Raw genomic sequence first — 20,300 nt, 5'->3', positions numbered from 1 at the left:
TAGATGCCTGGCACACAGCTGCCCAGGCTCCGGTGCCGGGTCCTGCCTGCGAGGCTGCCTCTGCCCGGTGGGGCGGCCGTGTCCAGACCTGCGGCCCTTCCCGTCGGGGCGGCTCCTGAATGAAGCATTCTTCTCCTGCCAGAAATAGTTTTAAGATGGGAGAGTGGTGCCTAGGTGGCGCAGGGTTGTTTTTATTTGTATTTTATTTCGTTTTTGAAGTGCGAGGGCACGGAGTCTAGACAGCGCAGGCCGAGGGGAGCAGCCGTAACACACACACTGTGACATTGTTCGTGTCCTTTGAGGAAATGGAGGTCTCCACAAACTCCAGCAGAGGGGAAGAGTCAGACTTCTGTTTCTAAAGGCAAATCATCTTTCCCTTGAGTAGTTTCAGACCCTTTCTGGAGTAGTCAGTCAACCTGCCATCCCCAGCCACGCCCTCAGCGGCACACTCAGTTGTTCACAGACATAAGGGCCAAGAGAGAGACAGACAGAGAGAGAGACAGAGAAAGGGACAGACAGACAGACAGAGAACCAAGTACTCCTGCATGGAAGGTTGACCCTGGTTTAAACCCGTTGGCCTCTTCTCCTGGCTGAGAGCCCCAGGCTGTTTGCGGGGTCACTTGACCAAGGCCGCCAAGCATCCCCGTGGTTGTGGCTGGCTTCCTTCATCAGGGTCCTTGTGTAGCTTTACTGAAGTGGCCAGGCCTCTCTTCTCACTGCTCCCTCCACGTGCTCCCCTAGGCCCCCCCCCCCCCGCCCCAGGATGGCTGTCTGCTCTCTCGGCCTTTCTGGTTTTGTCCGGCCACCTCAAGCAGATCTTTGTGTCCACATGGGATTTGTTTCCCTGTTTCCTCTTGAGTGGAGGGGAAATGCCACCCTGGGGCGACCTTCAGAGACTGATAATCTTTTAGCTTCACGTACAGGCATCCTAGAGGGGACCGTGGCCACACCTGCTGTTTCCGTGGTGACATCATGTAAGAGGGGCTCTGGGTTAGGGGCCCGGGTGTCGATGGTCACGTGAGGGCAGGAATGAACCTCTCCACCTTCTCCCCGCTCAGCCCTGACCTGGCCATCCTCCCCTGGGGTTGTGTCCTGCCTGCAGGGACCCCCTGGGCGCCTGCTGGGTGCTGGGGTCCCTTGGCCGGGCTGCTCTGTCCAGCACCGCCCCCACCTGCCCCTGCGTCAGGCTCAGGCCAAGAGGAGCAGCATGGCCACCAGCCCAGCACAAGGGGGGCTCTGATGCGGGGAGGCCGGGCTGCCGTTACCAGCACATGGGAGGCGGCCGTTGGGGTTGCTGCCCCTTGTTCTCCTTTGAAGAAGACCCCCAAGCAGTATGTCAGCATCTCCAGTCTGGACACTGCATCTAGGGACTGTGGAGTGGGGCATCCTGCCTGTCTCTGTCCGGACCACCGTTGCAAGAGACAATGAGAAGTCCCCAGGGTCATGGGGAAGGTCAGAGAGCCCACTGGGAGAGGTCACTGCATATTTGGAGCTGGGCTGTGTGGGAGGGGCTCCTGGGGGTCTCAGCGGAGGGTGGCTGGGGGTGCCCAGTGACCATCTGGAGTCCCAAGTTGGGTGGCAGTGCTCTTCTGAGAGGGGCCAGATCTCTTGCTTCGAGGCATTTCCAGATGTCCCCGAGCCATCTCTATACACTCCCTTCCCAAAACAGCCCACATACCCCATACAGAGGCTGTGTATCTGACCCACCTCGCTGGCATCCACGGGGACAAAGCATGTCCTGCAGCTTCCAGTGTGTGCTGGATCTCAGTGCGAGGGTGAAGGGAAAACACTTGAACTTGCCAGGTACCTTTGCCACACAGAACAACCACTTGTTACCCTCCTGATGGTGACACTGGGCAAAAATGTGGGTGGAATTTGCATCTCTGTTGTGACATTCAAATGCACAGAGAGGACATGCTTGCCTAATCTGGGGCACACATGGCTTTAAATCTACTTAGAAAGTGTGTCAGTTAAAGGAAGGTGAATAGGATCATGACCAGTGACTTCTGCCTGTGCAACATTATTTCAGAGTCTGTGCTTATTAAAAAAGGAGAAAATTGATACTTTTTATAATGTTTCTGAAAGTGAAAAAGAAAATCAAGCTTAGTATAATTCCAGGGAATGAAAAAGAGGCCCAGCTCTTAAATATCTTATCTGACCCTTAGGATTTTCTAGCCAGCCCTTCCCTTTAAAAATCCCTTAGTCTTTGAAAATGCAAGGTGACATCGAAACAGTTTATGACATCCGTGACTCCCTCCTCGGTGCTGGAAAGACAGCAGCAGAAAGTCTTTTCAAGCGAAAAGAACTTACCTCCTTGTCTTTAGTCTGAGCAGGTTTGGAAGGTCACAGTGCAGACAGTTTACGGTTTAGTGTGGCTTGTCTTTTATTAAAGAACTTACACCGCACACAGGAAGGTACTTCAAGACGGAAAGCTTTGAATATTTAGGGTTCTCTGTAGAGCAGACCGTCTGTTTATAGCTGTTCAAGAATTAACTGTGGATTGACCACGTCCTGCTTTCTCTTCAGGTGTTTCATTAAGCAGACCACGTGTGATGGTCATTTTATGACAATGCCTCTGATAAATACCCAGGTAGCTGTGACGCTGGTGGTTATTGGGTACGGACTGTGCACTCTGCCCATGTTCGTTCATTCAAAACCCCCAACGAGAGTGTGACATTTGGGAATTACTTTTCTCCCCATTTTATAGATGAAGAAGCTGAGGGACAAAGGAATTAAGGGACAGCCCAGGGCTGGGATGTGGTGAGGCTGAGCTGCCACCCAGGCTGCCTGTCTCTGGAGCCCACCTGGCCCCTCTGGGAAGAAGAGAGCATCCCAGATACTCGGGCAGGACCGGGCCAAGCAGAGGACCTCATGTCCTCTGGTGACCTTTCCTCCGCTCCCTCTGTGTCCTGTCCAGCTGGGCACACTTGCTCGGGGGTGGGGGTGGGGGTGGTGAAGAACCTTGGCCCTGGTGACCTGGAGGCTCCTCCAGCCTTGGCCACCTGCCAGCCCTCGAGAGGCTAGGCCCCAGCCTCTTCTCTGCAGTAGGTTAGCCAGGCTGGCACATAGCCGCCGAGTCCCCATGATGGAGTGAGTGCCTGTGTGGCTGGGACCCTCGGCTCAACTCCAGGACCCTGCTGTGCTGTGGCCCATAGCCTGCTGTCACATCTTTGCAGGATAAAAGCCCCTCTCTCCTTTGGGCGCACTCCGCCCAGGCCCCCCCTCTCCACCCAGCCCCACTCCAGAGCATCTTGCTTTGTGCACCCCTGGGTACCATCCAGGGCCACTCTCCTGGTTACTTTGGTCGGCCTGGGTACCCAGAGGAAACTCATGGATGCTCTGCAGTTCTGCCCAGGCAGGAGGTAGTGGGGTGGTGAGCATACCTGGTTATTTATTCTACTTCCCAAAACCCTTTTAGTTAAGTGTGTGTTTTCCCAACAGCCCTTGACCTTCTTTGCTTATTTTTTTGACACAAACCTGTTTCCCCCAAATTGTCAATGCTGTCTGCCTCCAAGGTGAGCATTGGACCGTGACCGGTCCAGACTCCAGTTATTCACCATCATTGGGTCCTGTGAGGTCACCACCAGTGCTGACTTCGGGAATGCAGGAGAAAGACAGGGAAGGTTCCTGGGAGCCTCCACTCACAACGTTTCTGTCAGCTGATCCATACAGAAGCTTGCGTTATGTGCATTTCTGTTTGAAGACACTCTGATGTGTTTTGGACACATTGATGCCATGGCCACAGTAACTCCTGCCTGAACTGAGCTCCTCTGACACGTGTGTTGACACGAGCACCTTCTTGTGCTCAGGAACACTGGCCCCACTGCCCAACTAGGGTTGGGGGCCATTTTAAACGGTGAAACTGTCACGAAAAGCACAGAAATGTGAAACGCGTGGCACCAAGTGAACCACAAGAAGAGCCCTTGACAGTCTCAACTGAAACTCGAAGCGGGAGCACACATCAGATACTCTGGTTTCTCTCTGCATATGTCTGCAAATGACCACGAAGCACCACAAGTATGGACCTGGGGCTCACAAATAAATCTTAGTGAGCAGGCGAATTTGCAAATGTGGAATCATGATCATGAGGATGGGCTGTACACTTTTATGATCCTTTTTTATTCCCCATCAGATTGAATCTTAGCATCAGAAGGGATGCTTACAGCCAGCGAATGTGGCCTCCTTTCACACAGAAGAGAAACATGTGCTATAAATTTAAACATTCTGTATTAAAACACCTCATAGTCCAATTAATCATGGATAGCATTGTGTCAATGTACTGGATTAGCTTCCTTTTTTTGTTACTTTTTAAGTTAAATTTTATTTCCAGCCTAAATGATTTTCTGTGGTTGGATAATCAAAGTAATTTCATCCAAGGAAGATTCTAAACGTGAATGAATACGAGTAAGAAGGTGCACAGAATTTGTCTGCCTCAGACTCTTGTAACCATCCTGTCAAGAACGGTCACCCAGGAGGAACATAGGTCTAAGAAATGACCCAGAACCTTCTTGCTGTCCCCACACAGATGACTCTGAGCCATCCCGCAGATCTGGTTTCTTTCCTACAGTTTAGTTTAAGTAGTCTGTCCTGCTTAACCCCTCTCCACTCCAGTCATGACTTTTAGAAGGTTGGTGAAAGGGTTTCCTGGTTGACCTTCCTAGTTGACCCTTTCAGGTTGACCTTCCTGGCTGACCCTCCATGGTCATGGTCCTCAGCTCTGCAGCAACCTGTTCTCCCGCAGAGGGATGCCAAAGACAACAGAGAGAAGGATGCTGCCGCCTTCTGGTTCTGGGGTGCCTCCTACTCCACACAACCTCAGAATCATCTGTTGAGGAACTGAGCCCCACCCGCTCTGGCACCAGCCCCACAGCTTGAAAAGGTGGCATTGCCCTGGAAATGTTCTGTGCTGGGGTGCAGGGCTGGCCTTGAGGCTGAGCTGGGGAGAGGTCTTAGGGTAGAGGTGAGAAATACAGGCTGACCTCAGAGATGTGATGGATTTGATTCCAGACCACTGCAGTAAAGCAAGTCACACTAATATTTTGGTTTCCCAGTGCATATAAAAGTTACGTTTCCAATATACTGCATTCTGTTAAGTGTGCAACAGTATTATGTCTAAAAAGACAATGCCTACTTTAATTAAAAGATACTTTATTGCTAAACAAGGCTCACCATCACCTGAGCCTTCAGCAAGTCATAATCTTTTTGCAACAGTAACATCAGAGATCACTGATCACAGATCTCCAGAACATATAATACTGAAAACTTGGACATATTGTGAGAATGACCAAAACGTAACACAGAGACACGAAGTCAGCTTTTGGAAAAATGGTGCCTATGGACTTGCTTGACACCAGGTCACCACCAACCTTCACTTTGTACAAAACGTCATAAAGCAAAGTGCAACAGAAGGAATTCTGCCTGTCCTGACGTGTAGTAGCTTTCCAGCCGGAGCAGAAAGACACATGGGTAAGTAGAGAGATCCTGCCTGGGGCCCAGCTGCTCCTGTGTTTCCCTGCACCTTGCTTTCCTTGAAAACATTTCTACCTTTGATTCTGAACATCACTCCAGTGTCCTGAGAGTCTAAGCACCATGATTTGGTGAGTGCCTTGCATTTGGTAGATTGGGAACTTGTTTCTACGTATCTACAAGAAATTGGACGGCATCATGTACTAGAGAAGACTGGATGGAGGTACTGGGAAGTGATCGTCAAGGCTGCAGGCTGGTAACCCTCCACCCCTCGGGAAAAGGGACCTGCTGGGGGACTTTGGAGCCACTGCTTAGGATGAAAGAACATCTGAGTGTCAGTAATCACATCCAAAATGTGGCTCTACAGGCAATGACAAGTCTCTGTCCCCAGAGGTCTTTCCCAGACAGGAAAAGTACAGCTTGACTGTCACTGGGTCTGGAGGTAGGTCCTTTTAACTCCTCGGGCTCCTGTAGGGTCTTCAGAAGATGGCTTTGTGGACACAGACAGCAGTTCCAGAATTTAATCACAGAGGAGCATTTTCGGTCATTGTGGGAACTTTTGAGATTTCTCTAGATCAGTTTTCGTAATTCAAGTCCAGCTTACCTGTGTTTGTGTGTTTCTGTGCACTGTTTAACATAAAACCTGCAGGCAGGGTGGCTCCTGTAGTCAGACCAGCCAAGCTCTCTGACCTCAGAGGGCCTCACAGCTGGAGTCCCTTAGCAGGAGTGAAAACCGCTGAACGTGAGACCCTCTAGTGATCTCCTTGAGTATTTAACACTCCCTGAGACCCGAGATGTGTTTTCCTCTCAATGCTGACACCAGGGCTGGGCCCAGGGAGGCGGCCTGTGAGGCGGGGTCCAGCTGGGTGGCTATTTTTCCTCTCCTGTCCCTGTTCTCTGAAATCCTGCACCTCGCTGTTAGAATTAAGGTCTCCTCGCTGGGATTCCAGGTCTCTTTCTGGAACAGAGTGGCGGCTCCCTACCCCAACTGACAGATGGTTAGGGGGTGAGGGGACAGGGGCAGATTTTAAAACTTTGTTGTGACTGTTGTTTGTTTCACCCCGTCTTGCTGTTGAGCCCAGGAAAGCGTGGGGGTGATTTAGTGAGTCTTCACACGGAGGAGTCCCCTCCCCCCAAACACTCCCGCTTTGCCCTCTCAGTGCTGGGGGGCCAGGGAATAATTTACCTGGCGGTACGCGTGTGTGTGCCCGGTGGGGCTGGAACCCTCCAGAACTCTCCAGAGCTTTCTGTTCTGCTCTGCATCTGTCTCAGCGGGGCAGGGGGCTGCTGACGGGTAAACACAGGCCGTAAACCTTGGGAGAAGGCAGTGAAAGCAGTCAGCATCTCTAAATCAATTTATGATGTATGCAAATCATGTTTTCAAATATTTAGAGAGTCTCCGGGGAATTGCATCACTGTTTCTAACTGTTTGGATTGTTTTTTTTATGACTCAGGCCCAGTAGAACCCAGCCATGTAATTCCTGAGAGACACTGAGCCCACACTTTGAGCCTCCTCTCCCCAGAGGGAAGTTGGGCATAATGGGAAAAACCCCCCGGGCCAGGTGGGAGGAATTGTTACTGTGCTGCTGGGCGGAGGGTGGGTGGGCCTGTCTTCAGTATACACATCACCAGGGCAGCTGTGGGGGGTACAGAGTCTGTGGGTGGCCCGGCCCTGACTCTGGTGAGCACCTGGTGCAGGCTTGTCTGCTTCATCTGGGGGGATGTGAGAACGTTCTGGTGGAACTGACTCTTGAATAACCGGGGCTCGGTGCTGGTCCTCAGATTCCACCCCCAAGTGGTGGAACTTCCCTGAGTTTGAAAAGAGAACCGTCATTCATTCCTGTCCCAGGGCAGGAGGAGGGGTGCCCAGTCTTCAAGCAGGAGGGTCCAGAGCAGACCATCTCCTGACCATCCTCCAAGACTCTGGTCCAGTCACCATGGCCTCCACTCGTGCATTCAGCACGAGAGACCAGTTCTGAGCCCAGGTCCCCTGTCCATCTCCTCTTTCCCGGCTGCTTGACCACAGGTGTGGGTCCACACAAGATCTTTGCGGGATAGGCTGGCACAGAGGTGGACGCAGGGGGACTCTGGAGCCTCAGAGCCCAGCTCTGCCTCTCGATAGCTGTGTGACCTGGGGCACGGTCCTTGACCTCTCTCTGGATTGAATGGGTCAGTCCTTGTAGATTCTCAGACCAGTGGCTGGCGCCTGGCATGTGGTCACCTCTGGAAATGTTTACTGTTGTTAATACACAGCATCAAGACTTAGATTTTCCAGGCCAATCTTTGAAACAAAGTAGTGGGGTTATCAAGCTTTGCAGACTCCAGGCAGGTAGGAAGATGAGCTGGCCAAAGGCTATTTAAGACAAGCCCCCTCCAGGGCACCAAGAGGGCAGATCCCTGGGTGTGTTAGTTGAGTCTGCACCGGAAGACGTTCTTTGCTTTGTTTTGTTTTTTTAATTGAAGTATAGTCAGTTACAATGTGTCAATGTCTGGTGTGTAGTATCAGGTTTCAGTCATACATACACATACATATATCCCTTTTCATATTCTTTTTCATTAGAGGTTACTACAAGATATTGAATAGAGTTCCCTGTGTTACACAGAAGAAATTTGTTTTTTAATCCATTTTTATATATAGTAGTTAATATTTGCAAATCTCAAAACTCCTGATTTATCCCTTCCCACCCCCTTTTCCCTTTTTCTCCTGGTAAACATTAAGGTTGTTTTCTATGTCTGTGAGTCTGTTTCTGTTTTGTAAATAAATTCATTTGTATCTTTTATACGCACACACACACACACACACATACATACATTTTATGGAAGTATAGTCAGTTTACAATGTTACATCAATTTTTGGTGTACAGCGTAATGCTTCAGTCATACATGAACATACATATATTTGTCTTCATATTCTTTTTCACCATAAATTACTATAAGATATTGGATATAGTTCCCTGTGCTATATAGTATGAACTTGTTGTTTATCTATTTTATACATATTTTTTACATTTTACATTTTTATACGTATCTATTACATACATATGCGTTTACTTAATATCTGCGAATCTCGAGCTCCCATTTTATCCCTTCCCATCCCATTCCCCCTCTCATAACCATAAGTTTGTTTTCTATGTCTGAGTCTGTTTCTGTTTTGTAAATGAGTTCATTTGTCTTTTTTTTAGATTCCACATGTAAGTGATATCATACGGTATTTGTCTTTCTCTTTCTGGCTGACTTCACTTATAATGACAATCTCCAGGCCCATCCCTGATGCTGCAAATGGCATCATTTCTTTCTTTTTTCTGGCTGAGTAGTGTTCCATTGTATATGTATACCACAACTTCTTCATCCAGTCATCTGTCTATGGGCACTTAGGTTGTTTCCATGTCTTGGCTATTCAGAAGACATTTTTAAAGTCTCTCTCAGCAAATTTCAGAATGATGAACGTCTCTGGGCAGATGTGTCTGAGAGTGAGACATCAAGGGGCTACAGTGTCCCTGGGGGTCCCCAGCACACAGAGGCCATAGCAAGGAAGGCCTGGGTCCATCCATCGGCCTTGTGTGCGACTTTGTGCTTCAGGCGCCAAGTCCTTAACCCTCCCTCTCCTCCCAGGAGCATCCCTGTGGTGCAGACGCTGCGGACCACAGCCCTGACAACCGCCTGTGCTGACCACTCAGACCAGCGCGTGAGCTACCTAGAGCACGTGGTGGCCCGCGTCTCCATCTCCCACCCACGCCGAGGGGACCTGCAGATCCACCTGATTTCTCCCTCGGGGACCAAGTCTCAACTTTTGGCAAAAAGGTAAGGCCAGGCTGGCCTGGGAGGCTGGGGCAGGAGCCGGGCTCACCTCGGAGTCCCAGGGCCCCACCAGGCACCTGGCATGTGGGCGGGGGTTCCACCAGCAGCTTCCTCTTGGAGACACTCACCTGTAGACCCCACAGACCTGAAACCTGCCCTTTAAAGATGTGTTGGGACACTTTAGATTTTGGATAGTAAGTGACTCTGAGGGAGTGGGGAGCTGGGTCCTCCTCACCCCTGCCCAGTCCCCCAGCAGCCTGATCTGTCTGTAGCCGGCAGTAGGGGCAGCAGGCTATGGGCACAGCCCCGGGCGTGTCCTCAGTGCGCTGGAACCACCTTGAGACCAGACCCGGGCGGCTTCACTGGTTCCCAGCACTCAGCCCCTACCGGGCTCCCCCGTCACCACTCAAGAGTGACCAGGGGCTTCTCTCTCCCCCTGGAGGCAGGTCCAGGCCCCCCTCTGGTTTGCACGTGGAAGACCAGCACGGGCATCGGCTCTTGAGGTTGCCGGCTGGCAAGCTGCGGCTTTGTGCTGCTTTGCAACCGAGTTGTTATTGTTGGTGTTATTGTCAGGTCTTTTGGAGTATTCACTTGAAAAGCCCAAATTTCTAGTGTTTCTTGAGTAATTGGAAGCTCTTCAATACCAGGCCCATGTTCCCCATGCAAACATGAGCCCAGAGCCAGCAGGTGGGCAAGTCTGCTTCCATGTGCCCCAGGCCTGGTCCTGGCACCACACCGCGGCCAGGCGTGGGGTCCGCTTCTCCCAGCTCTTGTGAAGTCACCTTGCTGGACCCCCGTTCACTCTACGTCTGAGTGGGGATCCCTGAATCCCAGGCGGGAGCTGGGTGCAGACCCCAGATGGTGGCCTGCGTTGACTGCGAGCTGTGCTGAGACTTAGGGCTGGGGGGGTGGTGACCTGGGCAAGCAAGCGGGGACTCTGGGGCCTCGAGACTTGAGCTGACACCCCAGCTCCTTTACCTCCCAGCTGGGCACCTGGGAGCCGGCGCTGCCCCTCAACTCTGGAAATGTCACGTGAGTCCTCAGTCACAACTGGGAATATTACAAGTCCTGGCTGTGGATGCAGATACGGGCGCTGCCCTTCCTGTCCTGTTACACCACCCACCTGCCCAGCAGGAACCTTCTGGCACCCCAGCTCTGATTTCTTCCCTTCCTATCTTCCCTCTTTCTGCTCAGGCCCAGGGTTTGAGCCCCTGGGTAGGAGAAGGCGGGTCCTCCCGGGTTCCTCTCATTCATGGCTACCCAGTCTTTAGGTCAGGAGCCATCAAGCCTTTGAGAGCTGCCTTGAGGCCACTTGGCCGTCAGTCCTCTGAGTCTTGGAATTTTTTTTCCCAAGGCAGATTGCATGACTATGTAAGAGTGTGTGTTTTAGGATTCAATCCCTTCTCCACCTTTTGGCCAAGAGCTAGTGTCGGGACTAATGCCTTCTGCTTTATTTCACATCTTGCTGAATTCAGCAGCTGTTTCAGGTGCCTGGGGTTTCTTCCACGAAGAGTAAGTTGACATCGTTAAGCCCGTCAGCCCTTGAAAAACAGTGGGCCTTTGTTCCACTGCCAGTGCGTTGGAGGCCGTTTGGCATCCTGTGTGAAAACCAGCTTTGACCTTTGCCATTTCTCCTCCCCTCACATTCTCCCTGCAAAGCATGTCCCCTCGATAAACATTTTTGTTCAGTGGAGGCTCAGAGAACCCCCAACTGGGAATTGAATCTTACATCACACAAAACATACATATCTGAATTTCTGATGGACAGTAAAGCACCCTTACATTAAAAAATTGTCACTCTGAAATAGAGATGGAAAATTAAACTGTGAAGGGAGAGTAAAGTGAAGAACCTGAAATTGTTTCTTCGAAGGAGAAGGGACTGCAGGGCCCTGGGTGCTGGAAGATAGAGGATGCCCAGGAGTCCTCTCTGTTTCTTCTTGAATCAGGCATGAGAAAGTGGTCCAGGGCTGGAGGTCCAGTGGGACGGACCTTATTCAGTCTGGAAGGACCGAGGGAGGCTCGTGCAACTGCTGGGGAAAGCTGGCGGTTCGGGGGTGGGGTGCAGCTGGTCCTTGGCCCGCCACACTCGCCCAGAGTTGCCTCACCATCCTATCTCCCAGTTGCAGCAGTGGGAACTGCTAAGCCCTGGAGATTAGGGGACGACATCTTTCCCACAAGTTTGAGTAGCTGTTCATTTTTTGTTTGTATCTTCTGGAGGACATCCACAAGACTCGCTCCGGACAGATGTGAAAGTTTCTTTCATTCCACAAACAAGAATTTTTTTTAAGTTGAAATATAGTCAGTTTATAATGTGTCAATTTCTGATGTACCAGAATAGTGATTCAGTCATACCTATACATACATATATTCCTTTTCATGTTCTTTTCCATTATAGGCTATTACAAGGTATCAAATACAGTTCCCTGTGCTACAGTGAGAACTTGTTGTTTGTCTATTTTATATATAGTAGTTAGTATCTGCAAATCCCGAACTCCCAATTTATCCTTTCCCACCCACTTTCCCCACTGGTGGTCAGTTTGTTCTCTATGTTTGTGAGTCTGCACAAACCAGCATTTTAGGGAGACCTCCTTCCTGACGCTCTTGGGGCTTCAGGGGAAGAGTCATGGGGTCCAGACCACCCAGGCTGGTCACCACACCCACCCCTCCTCTCGGGACCTGCGTGTTCTGACCCCACATCTCCAATTGCAGATTGCTGGATCATTCCAATGAAGGGTTTACAAACTGGGAGTTCATGAGCGTGCACTGCTGGGGAGAAAAGGCTGAGGGGGAGTGGACCTTGGAAATCCAAGACATGCCGTCCCAAGTCCGCAACCCAGAAAAACAAGGTCAGTGGCTCTTGGGCATGTCCCCCAACTTGTGTGTTTCAACCCTTTTGTTAACGCCAGGCTTTTATTCAACTCCAGTGCCTTGATGATTCTGGGTTGTTGTTTTTTCAAAGATGAAAATTTTACGTTATATGAATTTCTCCATTCTAATCGTTTTTAAGTGTACAATTCAGTGGCTTTTAGTACGTTCGCAGTGTTGTGCAACCATCACCACTCTCTAGTTTCAGAACTTTTTCATCACTCCAAAAGTAAACCCCAATCCTCATTAAATAGTCACCCCCATTCTCCATCCCCTCCCAGCCCCTAGTAACTCCCAATCTGTTTCCTGTTTCTGGACTTGCCTCTTCTGGGCATTTCGTATAAATGGAGTCATGTAATATGTGACCCTTTGTGACTGGCTTTTTTCAATGAGCATAATGTCTTCAAGGTTCATCCATATTGTAGAGTGTGTCTGAACTTTATCCCTTTATACGATGACATACCATCCTGCTGTATCAATCAGTTGATGGACAGCTGGGTTGTTTCAACTTAATAGCTTTTATAAACATTCACGTGTAAGTTTTGTATGGACATATGTTTTCAGTTCTCTTAGGTCTATATCTTGGAGTGGAATTGCTGGGTCATATGGTAATTCTCTGTTTAACTTTCTGAGGAACTGTCAGGCTGTTTTTCACAGTGGCTAGATCATTTTATATTCCTACCAGCACTTTTGGAGAATTTTAATTTCTCTACCAGCAGTTACCCTCACCGGCACTTTTTTTAAACTACAGCCATCCTAGAGGATGTGAGTGGTACCTCATTGTGGTTTTGATTTGCTTTTCCCTGATGATTAGTGATGTTGAACATCTTCTGAGCTTGTTGACCATTTTATGTCTTCTTTAAAGAAATGTCTATTCAAATCTTTTGCTCCCTTTTAAATGAGTTTGTTTTTTCTTTTATTGTTGAGTTATTAGAGTTCTTTAAAATATTCTGGATACTAGAATCTTAACAGAGACTATGATTTGCAAATTTTTTCTCCCATTCTGTGGGTTGTTCTTTCACTTCATTGGTAATGTCCTTTGATGCATGAAAGTTTTTAACTTTGATGAAATTCAGTTTATTTTTTCTAGTTTCGCTTCACAGTTTAGCGTCATATTTAAGAAACCCTTGCCTAATCCAAGGTCACGAAGATTGAAACCTATGTTTTCTTTGAAGAATTTTATTGTTTTGGCTCTCATGTTTAGGACTTGGATCCATTTTTGAATTAATTTTTGTAGACAGCGTAAGGTAAGAGTCCAGTTTCATTCTCTGCATGTGTCTGTCCAGTTGTCCTCACACCATCTGTAGAAAAGACTGTTCTTCCCCCAGTGAATGGTTGTGACATCCTTGTGTAAAACCAGTTGGCCATGGATGTGCAAGCTTGTTTCTGGACTCTCAGCTCTTTCATTGGCCTATAGGTCTGTCCCTACGCCAGGATCACATTGTTTTGTTTACTGTAGCTTTGCAGTAAGTTTTGAAATCAGGGACGTGAGTCCTCCAACTTTTTCACTTTCAGGATTATTTTGGCTATTCTGGGGCCCTTGCAATTCCATTTGAATTACAGAATCAGGTTGCCAATCTCTGCCAAAAAGGTAGTCGGGACTTTGAGAGAGATTTTGCTGAATCTGTGGGTCAGTTTGGGGCTGTTGCCATCTTAACATTATTAAGTTTTCCCATCTGTGAACACAGATGTCTTTCCATTTATTTAGGGTTGGTTCTTTCAGCAGCATTTTGTAGTTTTCAGTCTACTTCCTTGCTTCAGTTTGTTCCTCAGCATTTTATTCTTTTTTTGATGCTTTGGCAAATGGAGGGGCTGTTACATTTTTGCTTTCAGGTTGCTTACTTCTCTGGTCATGTTTGCTCCCTTTCCTGGCTCTTTTAGTGAATAATCATCTAGTTAACCAATCTGTGCTGAATGCCTGCTCTGAGCCAGGCCTAGGTGACAAGGCCCAGTAGGAAAGAAAGGTAGACTTGCTGCTACGTCCTGCCCTGTGGCCACCATAGTGAGCTGTGGGACCCCTGGTGACGTCCAGGACTGGGCTCCTGTCTTGCTTGTCTTTGGAGGCATTTTTCCTGAGGCCTTCTTTCTCTGATCTCTTGTCCCTGCTTCTCTGTGCAGATCTGCGTCTTGATTGCTCCCTCGGCCCAGGCTCTTTTTTGATTTTCTGTAAAATACAGCTTCAGGGATTTTATTTAACTGGAGGGAATAGAAGAACATTGACTTGTTTTATGCAAAAATTGACTTGAGATAATCAGGCCAGCTACAAGGTTCCCCTGCCCCCCTCCCCAAATCACTTTCTTTCTGCCTTTAAAATAATCACTATGATGAAATACGTGACTGTCACAAATTCTGAAAATCAAAAAATTCAAAATTTTAAATCACTTGAAACGGACATCTCGTAAAAGTAGAAGCTCTTAAATGTATCTTCCAAAAGTCCCAGCATGTACTGGCCTCCTATTACGGTCAAGGGCCGACTGCTCACGCCGGCTGCCTCCTCCAGGGGCACAGGTCAGAGTACCCATGCCAGCCCTCACTGCCTGGGGGCCACTGCAGGCAGCAGAGCATGTGGAGGGAGGCTGGCAGCATGGCCGTGCATCCACATGGTGTGGTCCACTTGTCTGTTTGAAGCTGAGGGGGATCGTGCATACCATCCTGAGCCTAGCAGGTGTCCCGTTTCTAAGAATTTTGTGAGTCCAGGTTCCTCTCTGGACCTCAGTGTCCTAGGCTGTGATAAGGAGCTGAGCAGGATGCTCTCTGAGACCTGATTGAGGACATGCCTCTCTCTGCGGTGGTGGCGCATGCGATGCGTCCACATCCTGGGAGGGACTTTGCTGGCCCGAGGTTCCTCCTCCCCTCTCTCCAGCCCACACAGTTCCCGCTCCTCTTAAGACCCAGTTCAGGACAGCCTCCTCCTGCAGGGCCGGGGTGTGTGGGGAGCCAGGCAGGCGCCTAGGGGATCCCCGGGTCCACTAGTCTAGGGCTTCTCCTGGGGGCTTGGTGGCCCAGACCAGGTAGCAGCCATGAAGTGTCCTCAGTAGCCAGTTCCCAAAGCAGAGTCAAGAGGATTCGCTGACAGATCAGATGTGGGTGATGAGAGAAGAGAGTGGACACCTTGGACTCCAGAAGTTTTGTTCTGTGCAGCAAAAGAACAGGGTTGCTGTCCCCTAGGTCTGGAACATTGCAGGTGGAGCAGGTGCTGGATGGGTGATCAGGAGCTCGTTTTTGAAGATGACTCTGACAAATCCAGGTAGAGCCAGGTACCTGGAGGTTAAGGGAGGTCTGAGCTAGAAATGCACATGTAAGTGCTGTCACTAGGGGAGGGTAGAGCTCAGTGGTAGAGCGTGTGCTTAGCAAGCACGAGGTCCTGGGTTCAATCCCCAGCACCTCCATTAAAAATAAATAAATATATAAACCTAATTACCTCCCCTTGCCAAAAAAATAACAACAGCAAAAATATTTTCTCTATCAGTTTGTTAAGTCTTGAAAATTGACAATAAACCGAGCCCTCATTTGTTGCATTTATTAATTTCCACGTGTAAATGCTCCCACCAGACTGATTTCTAGGTACCAAGGTGACCTCACTGGAAGCAGAAATTGGGAGGAGGCGCACGGTGGCCACCAGTAGAGAGTATTTCCCTTGTATGGTCAGAATAGATGTAAATGACCCGAAGTGCAGATAAATGACAAAGTAGAGTCAAATAATAAGGAAGCAATGATTTCTGAATATTTGTTACCTTGGTTCTCAATATAATTGGTTTCATTATAATTTTATATATTTCAGTTTTAAATAATGGCCCTGTTAAAAACCAGCTCACAAAGTGCTCGAAAATGTTAACAGTCGGCACTGTTAGGTCAATGGGAGCCGGCCCCGGTGCACCACTGCCTGTTGGGAATGGTGAGGTGGAGGACTTTCTTTTGGAATGAATTTACTTTAAAGGGGATGCATTCAGTTATGACCGAGTGCACTGCCTGCCACACTCCAACTCCTCTTTATCCCAGTAGCCAGCTCCCTCTGAGTAGAGCCGTGGTCTCTCTGCAGGGACCAGACATCACAATCAGGAGCTCTCATTTCATTGGTTTATTTCTTTCCAAAACCCACTCGGAGGAGTAAGGGTCTAATTGCCATTGATTTAACTATTTATTTAATAAATCAAGCTTTTTTTTTTTTAACTAAATGTTGCTACTCAGTAAACAGTCATCATTCAAGTTCTCAATATGCCAAAAAGTCATTTTTTTCAAGGGAGATCATTGAAACAGCATTTGGTGTAAAAAATTCCAACACAAGGACAGACACCTTCTTTATCTTTTAATACCTCAGCTCCCATGGTTAGCTGATCGCAAATGGAGTGTTATACTGGACTGTAGCCTTAATATATAAAGAATCACTAAGAAATTTTTACAAATCACTAAGAAATGTGCAAAGCATCCCGCTAGAAAAATAGACAGGAGGAGGAGGGTATAGCTTAGTGGTAGAGCATATGCTTAGCATGCATGAGGTCCTGGGTTCTGTCCCCAGTACCTCCACTGAAACACACACACACACACAAAATAGGCAAAGAGCTTCCAAAGGCAATTTATAAAGGAAAACTACAAAGAAGCAGTCAACAATAGATGTTTCATCTTTTCAATTATGGAAGAAAATATAAATGAAATTACAATAGCAAACCAACAAGCAGAAGCCTCAGGGATTCCCAAACAATAACCAGAATGTGCATGGATTTCTGCACGTGAGGCCACAGGGCAATGAAGAGCATGCATGTGGAGGGAACGGGTCCTGGGTCCCAATACCAGCTCCACCAGTTCCTGCCTAGGAGGCCTCGTGAGTCATAGTAATTCCCTCATAGGTGTGTTTGGAGCACCTGATGGAAGTGAACATTTCTAGCACAATCTGGCACATGACAGATTGTCATGGAAGCTCAGGTCCCCTTTCCCCCTCTTCCCACAAGTGTAGGTTCTAACCGCAGCCTCTAGGAACTGGTCCATTTGCCCTCCAGGAAAGTTCCAGCCCAGAGGTAACAGGTAGAGACCTGCCTCGGTGCCTTTGAAGAAAACTGAAAGGGCTGTGATTCTGGAGAAGCCAGGAATTTGGAAACACCAGAATCGAGGGCAGGTGAGACGAGGGCGAGCTGGACCACTCTCCAGTCAACAGGCAGGAGCAGAAAACTCTTCTGTCTTGAGCTCAGCAAGTCCATCTCTATGCTTTCTTTTTATTAAGCATTTTTTTTTCTCAAACAAAAGAAACATTTACTCACCTATAGCCTGGGTTTTGGAACTACTGTGAGGAGCTCATCCTCCATGAGCTACATTGGATTTTTTTTGTTTTTTTGAGATATAATCAGTTACAGTGTGTCAGTTTCTGGTGTACAGCACAATGTCCCAGTCATGCATGTATATACATATATTCATTTTCATATTATTTTGCATTAAAGGTTATTACAAGATATTGAACATAGTTCCCTGTGCTATACAGAAGAAATTTGCGTTTTTTAAATCTATTTTTATATATAGTGGTTAACATTTGCAAATCTCAAACTCCCAAATTTATCCCTTCCCACCCCCTTTCCCCCGGTAACCGTAAGATTGTTGACTATGCGTTGGCTTTTGAGTGGATTTTATGTGCTCGCGGGTGCGTCCCTGGGGTCAGAGCCGTTTATGAAGCTCCCACACATCTCAGCTTTCTTTGGAGCCCTGCCCAGCATACCTGACTCCACCAGCTGGCTCCCATGGAATCCCATCTTTGGTTTTCTCCTTCCCATAAACCTGAAAGTTGAACAGAGCAGGATCAAAGAGGTGCAGGCAGAATTTTTGTGTGTTAACCAAAACTTACAGAGTGAGCTGTAGGGGCACAGATAAGGCGTGAGGATCAGACCTGAACCACAATCAGGTCAACTTGACTGGGAGGAGAGAGTGTCTGTGAGAAGGTGGGTGCTGAGGGGAAGACCAGGCTGCCGCAGATGCTCAGGTCGGGGCACGGGAATCAGGGCTGGGGACTCTGTTTTGGGTGTCTACAGGTGCGGTCTGAGTTCCAGCTGGGCCACTTGCTAGCCTGGTCCTGGAACCTCTCTCAGCCTCCTGTCCTGCCCAAGTGTGATGGGAATGGCAGTATATACCTCGCAGGCCAGGGGGAGGCTCACAGGTAGAAGGTTTGACATGAACAGATGCCTCAGGGGGAGGTTGAAGATTTTAGGATTAGGATCTGAAACATCTAAAGCCCCAACTGTTGCCAGTGATTAAGTTCTTGTCTCATGACAGAAAGAATTCAGAGTTTGAGACATGAAGATTAAGAAAGTAAAGTGGGGATTTATCAAGAGATGCATAGCACACTCTCAAGGGAAGAGTGGGGAGGCTCAGGTGAGCAGCTGCCTTGAGTTTCTTTGACAAGTTGGTTACTTAGGGTGTAAAATGAATGGGTGGAATATTCATTGGGAAGGGAGGGGTTTGGGGTCGTATTCCCTGATTTCCAACCAAGCTCCACCTTCCTGAAGGGAGGAGGGATTTTTGTCCTTATTTAGTCTGGATAGAAAGTGTCACAGCATCAGTGCATGATGGGTACTTCTAATCTGCAAGGCTAATTTTATTGTAATGAGGGCATAATGAGCAAAAGATTACATTCAGACACTGGAGATTCCTGCCTTTTCCCACTTTTCTTTGTCGACCTCCAGGCCACTTGTCACCTCAAAATTTGTGACTACTTATTAGCCCAGAAGTTCCTGTTTTTCTCTGCCTGCCCAGGGACCCCTGTTGTTTACATGATGTATGGTTTCCTACATTTGGCTCCATGACCCCCTTTTTTGTCCAGTTCCTGCCATTTGGCCTGTGTCCCCTTTCTCTGCTCATATCTGGCTGCCTGCCTGCTCTGACACAACAACTCTTGGAATTACCTTCCTCAGCACTCATCATGTGTTTCTCTTCTGTGTCACGTTCTGAGTTCTGCCTGGTCCTGTTCGGTGGTGACCTTCACAGCTGTTGTGCTCACTTGTGTCGACCGAAATAAAATGCACAGTGTTGAGAGTTGTTTCATTCGGTGGACTTTCTGAGGACTAGAGGCTGGGAGGCAGCCTCTCAGAGCTCTCTAAGAGACTTCTCCAAAGTGGCAAGGTAGAAGCCATGATATGTAAGTTTTTGCAACAAAGATCAGGTAGTCAGAACATCAAAAGGTTACTGTTAGAGAAAACTAGACATGCCAAGTTAAGGAATTTAGTGCTTTCTTTGTACAGGAAGGTGAAAAGGTCTGGGCTCATTGAAATCATTCCTTTGAGACGCACCTGGCTGTCTCGGGCCAGTGTCCTGTTCTTCCACCTCCTGAGGCCCCCTCAGGGGGCACCATTGGGGGTGGCAGTAGCAGCTGATGACTTGATGGCCACAACATCCTTTGTTTATTGACATGGCTGGCAGTATTCTTTGTTCACACCTGAATGGAAGGGAGGGGACTAGAGACAGCCCAGGGAAGTACATTCCTTTCAAGACTTCACTCATACTAGTTCACGCATCCTACATTGAACTGTGTACCCTAATGATGGTTTGCTCTGTAAATCTCACACCGCACCAGCTCTGTGCCCCAAGGGTGGCTTTTCTCTCCACTCCCAGGGGAGACATGAAATCCAGCCTCCCCTCCATGTCGCTCATGTTCCCCGGGATTGCACCTCCTAGGAAAGCCTCAGCCCCTTATTCTCCAGAGAACCTGGCTTAAAGCACATGTTCTAGGGAGACTGAATATGAGCTTCAGTGTCCCTGTGAGCTGCTGGAGAGGGACGGGCCATCGTGGGGACCCCACTGCGACCTGGCCCAGCGTGACACTGTGCTGGCCGTGCCTTCAGAGCTGCAGGATGAGGTCCCCTCTCCTTGGCACTCAGTACCTGGGACGTGGCTCACGGGTGCTTGTCAGGTGATGCAATAAACAGATATTCACCCAGCCTAAATTGGGAGCTCATATCATTTGAATCAACTCTGTGTTCAGCTGTGCACGCTCAATAAAACGTTTAATCTTCGCTTAAAAGGGGAAGGAATTAGTCTCTCCTGGGTGACTATTTTGTTTCCCTTTTTCATCATAAAAAGTTCCACAGTTTCTTGATTTCCGCTCAGTAGCTCTTTTGTGTGTTTCTTGCTCCCTAAGAGCGTAGCTGTTGTCAGTTTCTTGCTAGTTTTATTGACCAAGGGTGAACTGACATCTG

The 20,300-nt window shown here is 48.5% G+C and overlaps 1 protein-coding gene across 1 annotated transcript in view; it reads left to right on the top strand.

The window, feature by feature from the left end:
* The window catches only part of PCSK6 (proprotein convertase subtilisin/kexin type 6), a 167,716-nt gene that overhangs the window by 114,283 nt on the left and 33,133 nt on the right, over positions 1 to 20,300 (top strand). The window contains 2 exon segments of the mRNA XM_032469194.1: positions 9,079 to 9,267; positions 11,974 to 12,110. Of these exon segments, the coding sequence (XP_032325085.1) occupies positions 9,079 to 9,267; positions 11,974 to 12,110 (326 nt within the window).

Source organism: Camelus ferus, chromosome 27 (genome assembly GCF_009834535.1).
Source record: "Camelus ferus isolate YT-003-E chromosome 27, BCGSAC_Cfer_1.0, whole genome shotgun sequence".
NCBI classification, from domain to species: Eukaryota; Metazoa; Chordata; class Mammalia; order Artiodactyla; family Camelidae; genus Camelus; species Camelus ferus.
This window is presented reverse-complemented; position numbering and strand designations above follow the sequence as displayed.